Raw genomic sequence first — 17,620 nt, 5'->3', positions numbered from 1 at the left:
CGTATCACTGATCCAAATTAACTTGGATAATAATTTTATCATTTGTAAATACTTAATCGGTAAATTTATTATTTGTCGTCAACGAAGATAAAAAAAAAATTTTTTTCAAAACAAACAAATTCAAACAAACAAACAAACAAACAAACAAACAAACAACGACGACGACGACGACGAGTATGCAATGACTTTGCATTAAAATAAAAATGATGTTGCAAAGTTCAAAACGAGAGGGTTTCTGACCCCTCCTCTCCCTTCCCTCCCTCCATACTCCCTCATTCCAACCCCCTCCCAACCCCTCCCCTCCCCGCAACCATCCGACAAAATCATCATACGTCATTCAATGACGTCACAAAACATTTTAATTCATTTGTTTCGTTCTTTAATAAAAACGACGGTTACTAAAAAATTAATTATTTAATTAATTTATTTAAATATGATGATGATGATGATGATGATGATGATAATGATAATAATAATAATAATAATAATAATAATCGATATTTATAGCGTCTCACACATACACATGCGATTAATGTTTAACTTTCGAAGGGTTAATACATGTATAAGAAACGATTCCATTTTATTTCATTTTTTTTTTCTTCTGCTTTTATTTATTTTTGTTGTTGTTGTTGTTCGGGGGGCGAGGGGAGGGGTCGATAATGATAATAATAAAGTAAAGTAAAGTAAAGTTTTTTTTTTGATTTCTTTTAAAAAATAATTTTCTCGTTTTACAATCGTAAAAAATTAATAAGAAAATTTTTTAGAAATCATCACGTTAATAGAAATAATAATAATAATAATAATAATTGTAGTAACGACAATAACAACAACAACAACAACAAGAGTAACAATAATAATAATGATGATATATATCATTTTAATTTTTTAAATCCCGGTAAAATTTTCAATAAGTTTTGTAATATGGATTTTGAGAGTTGAATTTTTGAGATGAAAAAGTAACCGGCCTGTAGTAATCTAAATCGTTTTTCCAACCCCTCGGTGCCGTGTTGTAATTATTCAATGAACTAAAGTCCCACGTTCTGAAAATATAATAATAATAATGACACGTTCATCAACGACGTTCGTCAAAACCAAAAACAATAATAATAATAATTTTTTGTTTTTTTCCCGTACTTTGGCTGATGTTGACTAGCGTGCTGCACGTAACCGTCCATCGAATTGGGTAATGAATGAGGTTCAACGATTGTCGGGATTTGTGGTAAATTGTCGTACACACCTGAAAACCGTAAACAAAAACAAAAAAAATCGTTTTACGATTAATCGAAATCGAAATCGAAATCGTATCGTTCATACACATTCCTCAAAACAAACAAACGAAAGAAAAAAGCCTATGCAATATTCAAAACGGGCATGTATTAATAATTGCATAAACAAAATTTTTAAGGGTTTTTTTTAAAAAAGATTACCGATAGCATTGTTAATCCGCGTAAATCTTATAATCCGGTCGAACGCTTAATAATACTTAATCCGCAATTGTATTAATTAAAAGGTTTTGAGGGGGGGGGGTAGAAAAACCTTTTCGAATATACTACTTCCGGTTTGAAAAAAAATAGGAAAAAACTCACCGTACGAATCATTGTAAGAAGATGACGACGTCCATCCTTTTGGTATGTTCGGCATGTACAAATCATTTTTATAATCTCTGAATTTGATTGGATTTGATTTAGCCAAGGGTTTCCTGTTGTTTTCGCTTATTTTATCAATCCAGGGCATTTGAGTTGAAGGATAAGAAAAATTTAATTCTTGAAAAGCTGTGTCGACGGAACCCGTTTCCAAAGCGGCTTCCCATGGCGATTTAACTAATTTCAATTTTGGTTGTCCGAATCGTTCCTGAAATAAATTTGAAATTGATTGACGTCATCAACAACCATATTTGTTAAACGTTAAATATGGTGGCGAGTGATAAGAGCGATTAACACCACCACCGCGTCCGGGATCAGAGAACGAGAGAGTGAGAGAGAGAAAGAAAATAACCTGCAAAGCATGAATTTTTTGCATTTGTTCTTCTCTTTTCATATTGTTTTGTTTCATTGTTTTTTCCGTGTTCGATTCAAAAGTTTGTTGTCCTCCTCCTCCTCCTCTAACAATCGACGGATTTCTTTGTCTCACTGTATTTTCATCAACGATCCATTTTTCCGATTTCTTTCGTCTTTTTGCAAAAAGTTCAGCTCCTGTTTACAAAACAAACAAAAATTCACCGTTTTTTTTTTTTTACTGTTTGTCGTTGTTTTTCGGTCGATTTCAAAACCTTTGTTTTCATTGCAAACCTTTTCCTTTTGTCGTTGTTAAATCTTTAACCAAATCGAAACACATTTCCGGTGAAAGAGGAGATGAATTTAAAACGATCCCTTGTTTTGTAAGACTTTTCAAATCTTGTACTTTTCCCTGCGGATTCATAAGTAATTTGATTTTATCCTTTGACGATGATTCGCTATTTGAATATTTACATGTAAAATCATCGTTCCCGTACGAGCTCTCAATATTTTCATTTTGACCTTCCCCTGAAAATAAAAATAAATTATTCCCACGTATAAACAACAAACGACAAAAACAACCGCAACAACCACAATTATCATTAAGTAAAAACGGTTAATCATTATTTCGTTTTTTCACACTTTCCCTTAATTTTTTTTACCCGACTTTACATAAGAAAATAATAATAATGATAATTTATAAGTTCTGCCAACGTAACAAACAAACAAACGAACGAGCGAAAAAAAAATCATAACGAGTGATGACGTTTTTTTTTTTTTTTTTTTTTTTTTTTTTTTCAAATCCGATATAATTTATTTTCGTTTTAAAAATAACCAAAGGGAATGAAAAAAAATTTTTTTTTCTCTCTCTTTTTCATTATTTTCCAATCGACCTTCCGACATTTGCCAGTTTTATTATTATTATTATTATCATGCTGAAACATAAAAAAAAAAAAAAACGCGCGTGTGCGTACGGAAAATTTTATAATAACGTCTCGGATTATATACTTTAACTCACAAATTAATTTTACGATTTAATTTTCTTTTTCTTCTTCATCTTCTTCTTATATTTTCACCGACAAAAAATTTATTATTATTATTATCATTATCATCATTATCATCATCATCATCGGTTAATTAAACTTGGAAAAATTTGCCAAATCTTATTAAAAAAAAAAAAAAAAATTGGATTCGAAAGTGAAAAAATGTTTAATTCGTATCGTTTAAATTAAATACAACACGATTACTTAATTATTATTATCATTATTATTATTATTTTTTCAGGTTAAAACGCGAACGCACCAACGCACGCACTAACACACGAACGCACTTACACGCACGAATTTGAAAATCGAATACGAATTGTAAAAAAAAAAAATTACGGCGACTGGATTTGAACGGATCAATTTCATTAAAAATTTTCCCGGGCGAACGGAAACGAAAAAGAACCGGAAATGCAATTTGATACCCAAAACCAAAAGCCAAAAGAAAATTTTTTTATATTTTTACTACAAACCTCCGTGAACCCATTTGACTGAACGTTTCATTCTGTTCACATACATCGATTGTCCTTTCGATTGTTTGTTCGATATATCGGAAAGCGAACTGGAAATCCTACGTGCGAGTTCGATTTGATCCTGTACGGTCGGATGTATGGGAGAATAAAAACTCGATGACGCATACATTTTTTCTGAAATGAAAAAAGAAACAAAACAATAATAATAATAATAATGATAATTGTTAAATAAAAGCAGACGATTCCGATTTCTTATTAGTAATATTCCCCTTCGTTATGAAAATTTCTTTGATGGAAAACAAAAAAAAAAAATGGCCGCGTTTTCCGACTGAAAATACGCGCGAAACAAATCCGACCGGAAGCGATGACGTCATAAGAATCGAAAAAAAAAAAAAAACAAAATGGCTCCTTACTGTTTCTTGGAGTTATTTCTCCAGAATCCGTTGCTGGCGTGAAAAGTTTTTCCAAATCGATCGGTTTATTATCACTTCCCATATTTTCATCCTGGAAGAAAAAAAAAAACGGAAACAATTAAAGAATTAATGAAAAACTGGAAAATTCTATCGTGGCAATAAACAAAAACAAACGCGTCAAACAAACGAATTAATGATAATAATAATAATGATTACTTGTCTATAATAATAATATTTAACGGGTTCGGTTGATTTATCAAAACAGGATAATACATTTTCTTCCTGGATCGTCGTCAAAGGATCGCCGCCGGAAATCATATCCCCCCTCATTATTATTTCCTTTTAATTAATTTAACCAAACCGAAACCGAAAAAAAAAACTATCGTGGAAAAAGAAAAAAAAAATAATTGTAAGTTAAACAAACAATTAGTCGTTCATTATTTTTCCGAACACAACAAACAACCGACGGTTCCGGAAAATCCAAAAAAAAAAAAAAATTTAATTACGTCGAAACCAAACTCCCCATTCCTCGCGCTGAACAAAAAAAAAAAAAAAAAAAAAAAAATTAATACAACGCTGGACAAACAACCGTCGGTTAATAATTTAAAAAAAAAAAAAAAAAACGAACAAACAACAAACGAATTTCCCGGGGAGGGAAAAAAAAACCGAAAAAAAAATTTTTTTTTTTGTAGCCGACGTGGGACGCGAACAAACGCGAAATTTTTTTTCTTTTTTTTTTACTCCGCTAAAAATTATTATTATTATTATTATTATTATTATTTAAAATTCTAAAAAGAAAAAAAAAAAAAGAAAATCGATATTATTGATTAACCGTTTCAACGACTAAAATAATAATAATAATAAATAAAACGTTTTTTAAAAAAAAAATTTTTTTTTTTTGGCACAAACAAAATGGCGAAACGAGAGAGAGAGAAAGAAAAACGAAAAAGTTTTTTTTTTCCTCTAGTCGAAATTAATATCCCGTGTAAACTTAATAAAATAATAATAATAATAATAGTAAGAGAAAACAACAAACAACCATCGAACGCGAAAACAAAAATTAAACTAAATTTATTATTTAATGTTAAATTTTTTTTATACGTATGAAGATGCCAACAAACCGCAAGAAACAAACAGAAAAATAAAAAATAAAAAAGAATTTCGAAAAGATGGAGCATACAAACAAACAAACAAACAAACTTTCAACAAATTATTATTATTATTATTATTATTATCATTGAATGGTTGGGAGGAGACAATTGTTCTTACTGCTTTTTTTTTTAATGGCGAGAAAAAATTCGTCGTTGTCGGATGGTAGAAACGGAAGTGGAAGAAGAAGAAGAAGAAGGGGGAGGAGAAGTGGAGGAAGAAAAAAAAAATTTTTTTATGGGAGTTGGTTGGGAAATGGTGGGGGCCATTAAAAAAAATTTTTAAGTGTCTATATTATTATTATTATTTTTTTTTGTAAAGGAATTTTCCGTTTGATTGTTTGTTTGTTTAGTTTGCCGACGGGTGAGGAGGAGAGAAGAGAATTTTATAATTTTTAAATTTTCGCGCCTTTTTTTTGATTTTTCTTTTATTCCTTAATTTTACACCCCTCCCCACATGTAAAATAAAAAAATTTTTTGTAAGAGTTGGGGGAGGGGGATGAGCAGAAAGCGAGGATAATTACGATGAAAAAACGTTGTTCCCTTTATTCAACCTTTTAAAATTGACCCCCCCCCTGCCCTACACACCCTCTCTTCCCCCATTTAAAAAGATCGACGCGTTCGATAATGAAAGAAAAATTTTTGCTTTCGTTTTAATTGAAAAGCTTTTTAACGAATAATAATAATGATAATTTGAAATGTGTTTTACCCGTCCCCCCTCAAGTTCCTCTTCCTCTCTCATCTCCTTTTACGCCAGATTTCCACTTTTATCAGCGATAATACCCCTCCTCCCCCCTCTCTCTGTTCCCTTTGGTTTTTTTTAATGATTGATCACCGTTTCAAAGGTCATTGAACTCATTAAATTTAAATGGAAAATTTTTTTTCTTTTTTTTTTTTTGGTTTCATTTATTTATTTCTGTTTTTTTCTTTTTTTCTTCCTCTTCTCTTAATCCAGTTTGACCTCCCCTCCCCTTTAACCTCCCTTATTCCCTCTTTTCTTTTTTTTTTTTACCTCATTAAGAGTATTTGTTATACTCGTTCTCAAATCGTTTTTATTTATTAAATCGGGTACTACTACATTTCTTCGGAAGCAAAAGTGGCAAGAGAAAAGTTAATTATCGAGAGATAAAAGTGGGATTAGAAAAAAAAATGGCGGTCAATATATGTATTGATGGATTAATAATTAAAAATTTTTTTTTTCTTTTTTTTTTTTGATGAAAGGATTTCGGGGTTGATTTGATTAACGGCCCCTCCCCCTCCTTCTCCGAATGAATGACAATCATTGCCATTTTAAAAATAATAATAATAATAATAATAATAATAATAATAATAATATTAATCGTGTCAAGATAGGTCGAGAAAGATTCAAAAAAGAATTTTGTCAATAAAATTAAAAAGTTTGCTTATTTTTTTTTTGGAAAATTTTTATGAAAAAGCATCAAAAGATTCCAGGAGGCGAAAAATCCCGCGTACCTGAAAAATCCCGGTAATGATAATAATAATAATAGTTTTGATTTTCAATATGGCGACCGTTCAATTTCGGTATCTTACAGCTTTACCACCATAAAAAAACACTTACAGACTTACTTGGGATTAGAACAACGAGCGAAAGTTGGTATTTTATATTTTAACGTGGGATTAGAAAAAGATAAAAAAATGGATAGATAAACGTTGGGAGAAAAAAAAATAAAACGTTTTACAAAATCCAACAATTAATAATTTCTGACACAGAAACGAAAAAAAAAAAAAACTTTTTTGCCAGAGATTCGAATAAAAATTTTTTTCGTTTTTTTTTTTTTTTTTTTATCAACAGCCGAACATCTACTTCCGCTCAAAAAAAAAAAAAAAAACTTTTTTAATTTTGTTGCCAAATTAACAAAAAAAAAAAAATAATTAAAAAAAATTTTTTTTTTTTTTTTTTTTTAAAACGGCCAGTTGGGTAATCCGTTTCGGTTCCGTTCATGATTGGGATTCCCCCCAAAAACAAACGAAACATTTGTTTGTTTGTTGTTAAATTTAATTTTCTATACAAATGCAAACGGTTTAAACAACAACAACAACACCTGCCATTTTTTATAATTAATATCATTTCCGGTACGAAAATATTGTTTTCCGGAAACGGAGAAAAAAAATTTAAAATTACCGAAAAAATTTTTTTTTTATTATTTTCAATTATTCCATGCCGTCGTAAAATTAAATTCGTTTTTTTTGTCGTGGCACCAGCCATTACTTAAAAATAATTTTATTAATTTGATCGTTTTCGTTAAAATATTTCAAATAAAAATAAAAAATCACTCGTCAATCGTCGCGAGTTTGCAATATTTAACTGTCATCTTGCAAAAAAAAAAATTAAAAAAGATAATGCCACGACGATAACTATTATTATTATTATTATTACTATTAAATTTTTGGCATGGATTTATAATTTTTTTTTTCTTTTTTCCAACGAGTAAAAATAATTTTTTTTTTTTTTTAAATAAAACCCTTAATTATCATCCGATTGTGATCTTTCACTTTAAATTTCGGTTATAAACGTGTAATTAGAATTAAACGAAAAAAAATCATTTCGATCGAACGTTTTCGTTATTTTGTAACTTGCAATTAAAATTTTTTTCTTTTTTTTTTTTACTTTTCTTTCTACAAAATTTTTTTTCTATCGTATGACGTAGAAAAAAAAAAGAAGTACGGATTCGATTGAAATTTTTATAGTGCCACGACTGTTTCTTTCTTTTTTTTGTTATAAATCCGAAAAACGTTTCTACCTCTCTCTCTCTCTCTCTTTCGAAAAACAAAAAATTAATATCAATTTTTTCAAGATTTGATTTAAAAAAAACGAATGATCAAAAAATGACTGAATGATTGATTGAATGATTGATTGACTGACTGATTTAGAAATTTACACGACACGAAATTTACATAATCAAAAAAAAACGTGGAAATATTTAAGGCCCTAAAATTCCCTTACGAAAACAATTAAAAAAAAAAAAAGTGGAAACAGATTAGCAACGCGTAATTCTTAAATATATACATACGTATTTAAAATAATGTTTAAAACTAGATACGCCACTGATTTGAATTCAAAAACGCCTCTTCAAATATATAATTTTAGACATTTTGATTGTTTACAAGAAGTGCCAACACAACAGAAAAAAAAAAAGAAAAAAAAATGAGAGAAGAGAAAAATTTTACTCAATAACTTACCGATCCGATTCGCCAGATTTTTTCCGTTAAAGCCGTTAAAAATTTTTTTTTCCTTTCGTCGTGCCTGTCGGAAGGTTTAAAACCACGACCGTAATCGATAATTCCACTTTCGCTCGCGCTTTTTTGTACGGGAAAATTAAAATCGTAATTTAATTTTTCAAATTTTTTAACGAATGCGTTCACCGTTCCCGTGCTCTGACTCGTACTCAAATTCATTTTTTTCTCTTTTCTATTTTCTCTCTGTTTTTTTTTTTTTCGACAGCAATAATAATAATAATAGTAATAATTTACGAAGGAGAAAATTCCGTACTTCCTCCGAAAGTGAGGGGAGAGAGAGAGAGGGGGGCAAATTTTTTTTTTTTTTACGTCATCAAAAAATAAAATCGATTCGATCGAAATTCTTGTTCGCTGATTTCTCGGATTTTCTTTTTTATTAAAATTTTAATATTATTATTATTATTATTATTATTATTATTATTACGAAATGAAGATGATTAAACTATAAAGAAAAAAAAAAATGACGTCACGACAAACATCGAATCCATCGAGATAGTGACACGAAGAAAAGAGAAAAGAGCGCGCAAAAGTGTCAAAAAAAAAATCATCATCATCTTAAAATCATTTTGGAAATGAATGAAAAATACGACAAAAAAAAAATGTCGCGGATGCGTTAAAAAGACATTTTATAGCGAACGTTTAAAATCAAAAAGAGAAACGCGAGAAAAAAAAAAGTTTCGAAACAATTTAAAATGTTTTTCGAAACTGTCATTAATTTTTCTGTCGGTTCGTTTGAAAAAAATTTGCCCCCATTTTCGATATATATATATATATTATTAGTATTATTATTATTTTTTAAAATCACGTTCGTGACAGATATGCGACCGTCAAAATAAAAAAAACGCGTTCGATTATTATTATTATTAATAAAAAATGGCGACGACGACGACGACGATGGAATTATATTTAAACATTCGCAAACCTTTTCGAAATCCGTTCGATACGGTTAATAAATTTAAACCAAAACGAAAAATTAATGATAATAATGATGATGATGGAAAAACGAACGTAAAATTTTATATATCTCCGAACGCGATGCGTATTAATAATAATAATAATAATAATAATAATAATAATAATAATAGAAACAATGAAACACACAACGGTAATAAAAATAAATAAATAAATAAAATAAATAAATTTTTATTATTATTACTCTCTCTCACCACTAGTAAGAAATTTTCTTTTTTTTATTACGCGAGTAATTAATTACGTTAAGTCAACCGACTAAAGAACTAAAAAGAAAATCTTTTTAAAAAGGGGGTCTCTCCCCACGAAAAACAAAAAAAAAAAAAAAAAGAAAGAAAGAAAAATTTCAAAGTCAAAAGTACGAAATCGTAAAAATAAAAAAAAATAAAAAAAAAAATTACGTGCGTACGTGCGTGCGTGCGTAAACGAGTGCGTGTGTGCGGATAATAGAAAAAGAAAAAAACCTTTTGAACCTTAGAAAAAAGGTTTTCGCATTTAAAACAAACGGGTTACATGCGAAATCTTATAAATAAAAACGAACGTGAGGTCTTTGTTGTTAAAATTCTTTTTTTTTTTTTTTTTTGGATTTTTGCCCGTGGAAGAAGAAGAAGTTAATGAGAGAATGAAATAGCAGAAGACATTTTGTTTTTTTTTTTTTTTTTAAATCGCGATTTTAAATAAACGAAGGGCGAAATTTAAACAAAAAAAAATCATTATTATTATTATTATTTTGAGCGGAGGAAGAGAGAGGGTCAAGTGCATTAATTTTTTTATTCTGGTGCCACGTCCGTAATAAAATATATATACGTATAAATAATTTAATCAATGTAAAAATTGAATCGTGCGAATTTTTTATATTATTATTATTATTAATGGAGTTTTTTGCATTTTTCTTACTCTCTCTCTCTGTCTCCCCCCCCCCTTCCCGGGTATATCATCATTATTATTTCGCGTCGTTTTTATTGATCCGAATAATTTCGCGTAACCAATAAATTTTAAACGAACGTTTTATAACTTTTTAATAAATCTCATTTACCCCACCCCCCCATCTCTAACTCTCTCTTTCTCTTATTGTTTATGTTTATACCCTCTCTCTCTCTCTCTCTCTTTCGTGGCGTTATTAAAAATTTCGATGCGTTCGATCGTAAAAAAATTAATTGTTAATTCTGACAGGTTTCGTGCGTTTTGTTGTTTTAATGCGTCGTTTGTTGTAATTGAAGAATTTCAGGTGTGAACCTAAAACACTTCCTTCCAATAGATAAGACAAGTAAGAGGTCACGGTGAGAAGATTTGGAACCCTTAATGCTCATTTTTTCACAAGTGGATTTAAATTAGTGGGGATCCATCAAATACGGGTAAAGCTGGTGGTAGTAGCCCAGAGGGAAAAATTACGCGCGTATTTTCATTGTTTGTCTGATGGATAAAATAATTAAAAATGAAAAAATTGACTTACATTTATCGTGGGTTTAGAATCCTTTAAATTTTCATCATTTTTATCTGATCCGGACATTTTGTTTAATTCTTGTGCGATCTGTAAAAAAAAAAAAAAAAGTAAAAAAAAAAATTAAATTGGAAATTTTCCGTTATTTATTTCCACGATTTTTTCTGCTGCCACCCCCTATCTCCCTTTTCTATGTCTGCCTACCTATCTGTATATTTTTCCTTTATTTCTCTCTCACTCTTTGTGTTAGCCTGTCTGTCTATTTTTGTCTCTCTCTCTCTTTCTCATTCTTTCCCTGCCTGCCTGCCTGTCTGTCGTTTTCTCATTTTCTCTTTCTTTTCATCTGCTACTTTGTCTCTTTCTGTGTTTGTCTGTCTGTCTATTTTGTCTCTCTCTCTTTCTCCCCTTATCACTGTTTGTGTTTTTTTACCTGAGTATTTTTGTCTCTCTCCGCCTGACTGTTTGACTCCCTCTTTCTTTCCACATGTTTCTTTGTCTCTTTTTGTGATTGCCTGTCTGTTAACTCTCTTGCTTTATGTTCCTTTATCTGTCTATTTTTGTCTTTTTCTCTCTCACTTTCTTTCTCTGCTTGTCTGTCTGTCTTTCTTTCATTTTCTCTTTCTCTATGTTCCTTTGTCTGTCTGTTCGTTCGTTTTATTTGTCAATTTTTACTCCCTTTTCTTTTCTCCCTGCCTGTTTAATCTGTTCTCTTTCACTCTCTCTCTTTTTCCTACTACTTCTGCTTCCCAATACTTTTCCCAAATAAAAATTAATTATTTTTGTACTCACTCTAACACTTTGTAAAAGATGCATTAAATTTCCCGGTGGTAAGGATTCAGGTCTTTTAGCTTTTAAATTTTTCGGAAGATTATCATTGAGGACGTCGTAAACATTCTGGAAAGAAAAAAAACAAAAAAAAAATTAACGAATCGACAACCTCTCCCTATTCTACCCCCTACCCCCCACAAAAAAAACAGCAACAAACAACAAACGCAAGTAAAAAAAAAAAATGAAAATCAATTACTTTGTAGTTACGTTCTTGTAATCTTTTAACAAATTCATCTTCCAGGCTGGAAGTTGACGTGGTTCTTGTTACATAAGTTTTATTAAATCTTTCTTCTTCCTTTTTCAATTCTTCCAATTCTTTATTCAATTCATTCATTTCCGTTTCGATTAAATTTTCTTTTTTTTCATCACAAATAAAATTTAAATTTTTCACTTCCGGTTCTGGAACGTCTATGTATTTATTAATAAGTTCCAATGCTTTAGAACTCGAACTTTTTTTCACATCGAACATATCATTCATTATTTTCATCTTTTCAACATTTTCACTATTATTCGATAAATTATTTCCTTCGAATGATTTTATTAATACGTCGACGCCATTTTGTTTTTCTTTTCCCTCCTCTTCCTCCTCCTTCTCTTCATACGTCATCACTTGTTTTCTATCAACGTTTTTTTCATTATTTTCATCCTAAATATATTTTTTTTTTTCAGGACTTTATAAACTTTTTTAAAATTTTTTTTAGTACATTATTATTATTATCATCATTTACGATTTTCATCAATCAATAATAATAATGATGATGATAATGATGATGATAATTACAAAAAAATTAAATTAAATAAAATCACAATACGAATTTTGGAAAATTTTACAAAAATAAAATTTTTAATTGTTTTTCCTGTCGGAAAAATTCAACGAACCAAATAATAATAATAATAAATAAATAAAAAAATGATATTAATAATAATAATTATAATAATAAAACCGAATAGAATGTTAATTAAGTGATTGTGAATGCTGTTGCTGTTGTTTTTATTGTTAGCTTATAAAAATTTAGCCAGCCCGTAAAATCGTTATTATTATTATTATTATTACTATTAAATTTTCAATGTCAAAAAAACCATATAAAATAAATAAAAACATTTTTTTTTCTACAGTTAACACAATAATAATAATAATAATAATAAATTAGTTAACGGATAAATAACGAAAAATTTTGCGTTAGTCAATAAATTATTATTATTATTATTATTATTGTAGTTTATTTTGTATGGATGGGAGCCGTTCGATTAAAATTTCAAAAAACGATGACGTCCGTTACGGATACCGTATGGTTATTATTATTAATATTATTATTATTATTATTATCATCATTAATTTTCTTTTTTTTTGCGACGAAATATGTTTCATCTCCCCGCATAAGTCACGAAACGAGTAAACGTGACGTCATTTATTAATATTATTATTATTAAAAATTACATATTTCGTTTTAAAAATGACCCTTGACCGAATTCGATTTTATTATTATTATTATTATTGTTATTATTTAAATAAATTTTGTTCGGTGACGTAACGACGGATTTAATTTAATTAATTTTTACCAACCGTTTGTTTGTTTGTTTGTTTTGTGTTTTTTTTATAATTGTGATCGCGAGTCGAAACTATTATGATAATAATAATAATAATAATGACAAAAGAAATTTCTACGTCATCGTCGTCAGATTTTCAAAAAAAAAAAAAAATAATAATAATAACAATAATAAGTGCAGCGAACAAAACAAAACGAAAAGAAAAGAAAGAAAAAAAAAATCGAAAATTTATTTAATTATTTAAACATTTCGAACCTTTTTTTTGTTTTAAATAATAATAATAATAATAATAAACATAAAAGCCAACAAAAGAAAACAAAATTCTTTTTTTGTATATAAATAATAACACAATAATAATAATAATAACAACAACAACAACAAGAATAAAATAAAAATCCGATCGAGTTTATTTTGTTCTTTGTTTGTTTTCCGTTTGTTTCAATTTAATTTTTTTTTTAACGAATAAAAACGCTACGATCGATGACGTATCGATGACGTATTTGACGTTTTTTTATGACGTAAGTGATGATATTTGCGTTACGAAAAATAAAACGAAAAATTTAAAAAAAAAAAAAAAAAAGAAAATGGATTCCCGGCAGCTTTTGGCGTCGTTTTTGTTTTTTTATTTAAAACAAAAACCGAAAATAAATTTATTTTTTAAAATATCGAATCGGTAAAACAAAAGAATCACACGTGTTTCCCACGTGTTCTTATCACCAACCGTAAAAAAACAAAATCGCAAAGTTTTAACAAACGCTCGATTTTTTTTCGGTAAAATTTATTCATTCATCGTCATCGTTATCCGTTTGTTGTTGTCGTTTGTACATGTAAAAAAAAAAAAAAAAATTTTTTTTTGTTTGTTTGATTGTTTGTTTGTTTAAAAAGGAAAAATTATATATATATTTAATAAAATAAAATGTGTAGTACACCAAAAAACTAACTAACTACTTTGTGAACACACCGGAAATAAAAAAAGAAAACAAAAATAAAATTAATAACAAATAATGCAGACGACGAAAAAAAAAGAAAAAGAAAAAACATTATTATTATTATTATTATTATAGATAGTGACGGCGGAGGTGGCGGTGGCGGAAGTGGTGGTGGTTAATAAATAAATACGTGCTAAACCAATAAAATAAATAAGGTAAAATAAAATAAAATAAAATAAACTCAAAAATTGATGGATTTAGTTTTGTTTTCTTCGAGAGATTCGATAGAAGCAGAAGACGATACGGATCTCGTTGAAGATTTCGTTGATACTACCTTGGAGGATGCAAATGATGTCGTCTGCATGACGGTTTTAACACCTCCCGTACCCGTTTTTTCAACCGTGTGAGCCGTTGCCTGACTTTGAAAACTCGCAGATTTTTCATTTATTTTCTTATTACCCTCTTCTCTGTTGGACTGCAACAAAAAAAAAAAAATTCGAATTTTAATTTTGGAGGTTAACACCCCCACCCCCACCCCCAACCAAATAATAATGATGATGATGACGAATAAAAACCTCGGATTGTGATGATTCCTGACTGAAAGATTCCTGATGTGAAACGAGTCCCTTTTTCTGTCCGTCCACCGTAGATGTCGCCACTTGCATTTCGGTTTTGCTTCAATAAAAAAAAAAATTAAATTAAATTAAATTAAATTTATAAAAAAATTTTTTTGGGTTTCCCCGGGGAGATCGTTTCCTTCCCCCTTCCCCATCCTCCTCCCCTCCCATCCCCCTATATTCCATGCTACCATCATATAACCGTAGAAAATTTGGCAACGATTCGACAAATGATGAGCTCGTTTGAAATAAAATTCATAAGCTAAATATAAATTTAAATAAAAATTTAATCGAAACGAGGGAGTGGGGGGGGCCGGGAGTTGTGGGAACTCAATACGAAAAAAAAAAAAAAACAAAATTAAAAAGCGGGGGGCGGGGGCGGGAAGAACAGGAGAGAGAGAGAGAGAGAGAGCTCGACGAAATATTTTTTTTCTCCTTTCAAAATGAATTTGCAACTTTTTTCTATCATTATCATCATCATCATCATTATTATTATCATTATTTTTTATTGTCTTTTCTTTTTCCCGGGGGGGGGGAGGAGGAGTCGAACGAATATAACAATACATATCTTTTTTTCGAACGTTATAAAATTACAATTTGAAAAATTTTGAAAATCGATCTTGGCTGGCAGACGATGTTCAGTCGACGTTTGAGAGAAACGTGGAAGGAGCCAAAAAAAATTTAAATTTCGCCGAGCGAAATAATTTAAACGTGTCACTAAGAAATTTTTTTAAGAGCAACAAATGGGTCAAAATATATATAATCTTTCTTTTTTTTTGTCTCGAACGCCCACGCTGTAAAAAAAATTTTCTTTTCTTTAACATCCGGTTGTTTTAACTGAAAACTTGTAAAAAAAAAAAAAAAAAAAAACATGGCGGCGAATTAATTTTCTTTATTATTATTATTATTATTATTATTATTATTATTATTATTATTATTATCATTTCTCGTATTTTAAAAATCGGGAAAATTTTGTAATTTTTAATTTTTTTTTTTTGCATTCTTCTTTTGTTTTTGTAAATGAATTGTTGAAAATTCAACAACGACAACAACAAACAACAAACAACAACATCTGTTCATCGTATTTTTTTTTTTTTTCTATTCATTTTTGTTCAGAAGAATTTTTAATTTAACCGGAAACAAATAAACTTTTGCCACGAGGCAAACAAACGCCCGAATCGAATCCGGGAGGGAAAAACACAAAAACCGTTTTTTTTTTCTTCCGAATTTTCCAGTGCATTTTCCACCCGCTCCCCCTCCCACAATTAATCACTACAACGTGTGCGGAAAAATTTCGCCCCCCTACCAATTGAAAATATTTACGACAATTTTTTCCTTTTAGAGAAAAAAAAAAAAAAAAAAACAAACGCAAAACAAAATTAAATCTTACCTCACTTCTTCCATTTTTTATTTTTATTTTTCTAGAATAAATATTAATAATAATAATAATAATTATAATAAATTAACTAATAATAATAATAATAATAATAAAAACAAAGACGAAACAAAAATTTTCTATTACGAAAAAAAAAAATTTTTTTCCTAAAAAATTTTGTTCTATTCTAATAAATAAATAAATAAATAATGAAAGTCAAAAAGTTTTTTTTTTTTACTTTTCGAATTTTCGTGTTGTTTTCGAAAAAATTTTTCGAAGAGCATGCGTAGAAAAATGTATCGGCGCAAGTGTTTCTCTTACATTTTTTTTTTTTTTTCTATTTCTATTTCTATTTCGAATCGAATCGACAGATGATAGAAACTTTACGAATTTTTTTTTTTTTTATTTAATGTAATTTTTTTTAGAATTTAATAAGAAAGAGTCGAGTCAGTCAATCAGTCAATCAATCAATCAATCAATCAATCAATCAATTTTTGTAAATTTTAAACGATATTATTATCACTTCCGTTTTTTTAAAATGTGTCTAACACCACTTTTTTTTTCCCCGGTTACTCGTTGATAACGTTTACCCAACGGGGGGAGGAAGAGAAGCGGGGAAGCGGGAAGCGGGGGAGAGATCAGATTGAAAAATGATCGTCGAAGGGTAAGAAAGGCAAGGATGGATCTTTCACCTTTAACCTCTTTTCCACCGGGTCAACGTCACGACGTGTCTTTACGGTCATTGAAATCTCAGAGTCGTGTCTTGAACGTTTTCACGGAGATTTTTTTTTTATAAATCGTGCGAAAAATTAAAAAAAAATTTTTTTGTTTAATTCATTCTAACTTTGAAAAAAAAAAAAAAAAAAGGACAACAACAGGAACGGGTCGGGAATTTTAAAAGGGGGGAATAGGAGGAAGGAGAAGGAAGAAGAAAAAGGGACTCTTGTTTGAAGAACAAAGACTTAAAAATAAATTTCGTGGCACGAGAGAGTTTAAATTTTTTTATTGCATTTAATGCATTTTTCACGCTTGTCTTCCTCCCTCCTCCTCCCCTCTAGTTTCTCTTCCTCCTCCTCCGTTTTATCCCCCCCCCCATTTTAACTTATTAATACATTTTACGATCCGTGACAGATTTTGTAAATATTTAGAAATGAAAGATAAGATAATAATAATAAAAAAAAAAAAAAACGGATAAAACGAACGGGGAGGAGATGAGGAGAGGGAGGAAGAGGAGGAAGAAAGAATTCGTAAACTTCCCTTTCGTCTTAGTCCCCAGCACTCCTCCGCTCCCTCAATCCCCGACAACAACAACAACAACAACACAAAAACAAAATTCGAGACAATAAATCATCATCATTATTATTATTATCTTTTATCGAGTTCTTTTTATTGCTGATTATTTTTTAACATTTTCGTAAAACAAGAAAAAAATGGCGTCGCGACGAAAAAATATTAAAAAAAAAAAAAAAACGTTCGAACGTGAAAAGATGAAACCAGGTGTGCCAAAATATAAATAAAAACGAACGGAAACGAAACATATGTTAGTTTAATAACATATAAACAATCGAACGTAAAAAAAAAAAA

The 17,620-nt window shown here is 29.4% G+C and overlaps 2 protein-coding genes across 2 annotated transcripts; both read right to left on the bottom strand.

Moving 5' to 3' along the window:
• Positions 1–904: 904 nt before the first annotated feature.
• Phum_PHUM596940 (uncharacterized protein) lies at positions 905–4,005 on the bottom strand (the record flags this gene model as incomplete). The annotated part of the gene is made up of 7 exons (XM_002432640.1): positions 905–1,040; positions 1,135–1,237; positions 1,587–1,851; positions 1,996–2,192; positions 2,289–2,522; positions 3,511–3,684; positions 3,924–4,005. The coding sequence occupies 7 exons, from the start codon at positions 4,003–4,005 to the stop codon at positions 905–907; spliced, it is 1,191 nt and encodes a 396-aa protein (XP_002432685.1).
• A 6,722-nt stretch (positions 4,006–10,727) lies between these two features.
• Positions 10,728–12,045, bottom strand: Phum_PHUM596930 (uncharacterized protein; the record flags this gene model as incomplete). Its single annotated transcript, XM_002432639.1, has 5 exons — positions 10,728–10,829; positions 11,170–11,290; positions 11,412–11,491; positions 11,529–11,633; positions 11,764–12,045. 5 exons carry the CDS (start codon positions 12,043–12,045, stop codon positions 10,728–10,730), a joined length of 690 nt encoding a protein of 229 aa, XP_002432684.1.
• Positions 12,046–17,620: the final 5,575 nt, after the last annotated feature.

Source organism: Pediculus humanus, genomic scaffold (assembly GCF_000006295.1).
Source record: "Pediculus humanus corporis 1103172108315 genomic scaffold, whole genome shotgun sequence".
Lineage (NCBI taxonomy): Eukaryota > Metazoa > Arthropoda > Insecta > Psocodea > Pediculidae > Pediculus > Pediculus humanus.
Note: the sequence above shows the minus strand (reverse complement) of the source record. Positions and strands in the feature narration are given on the sequence as shown.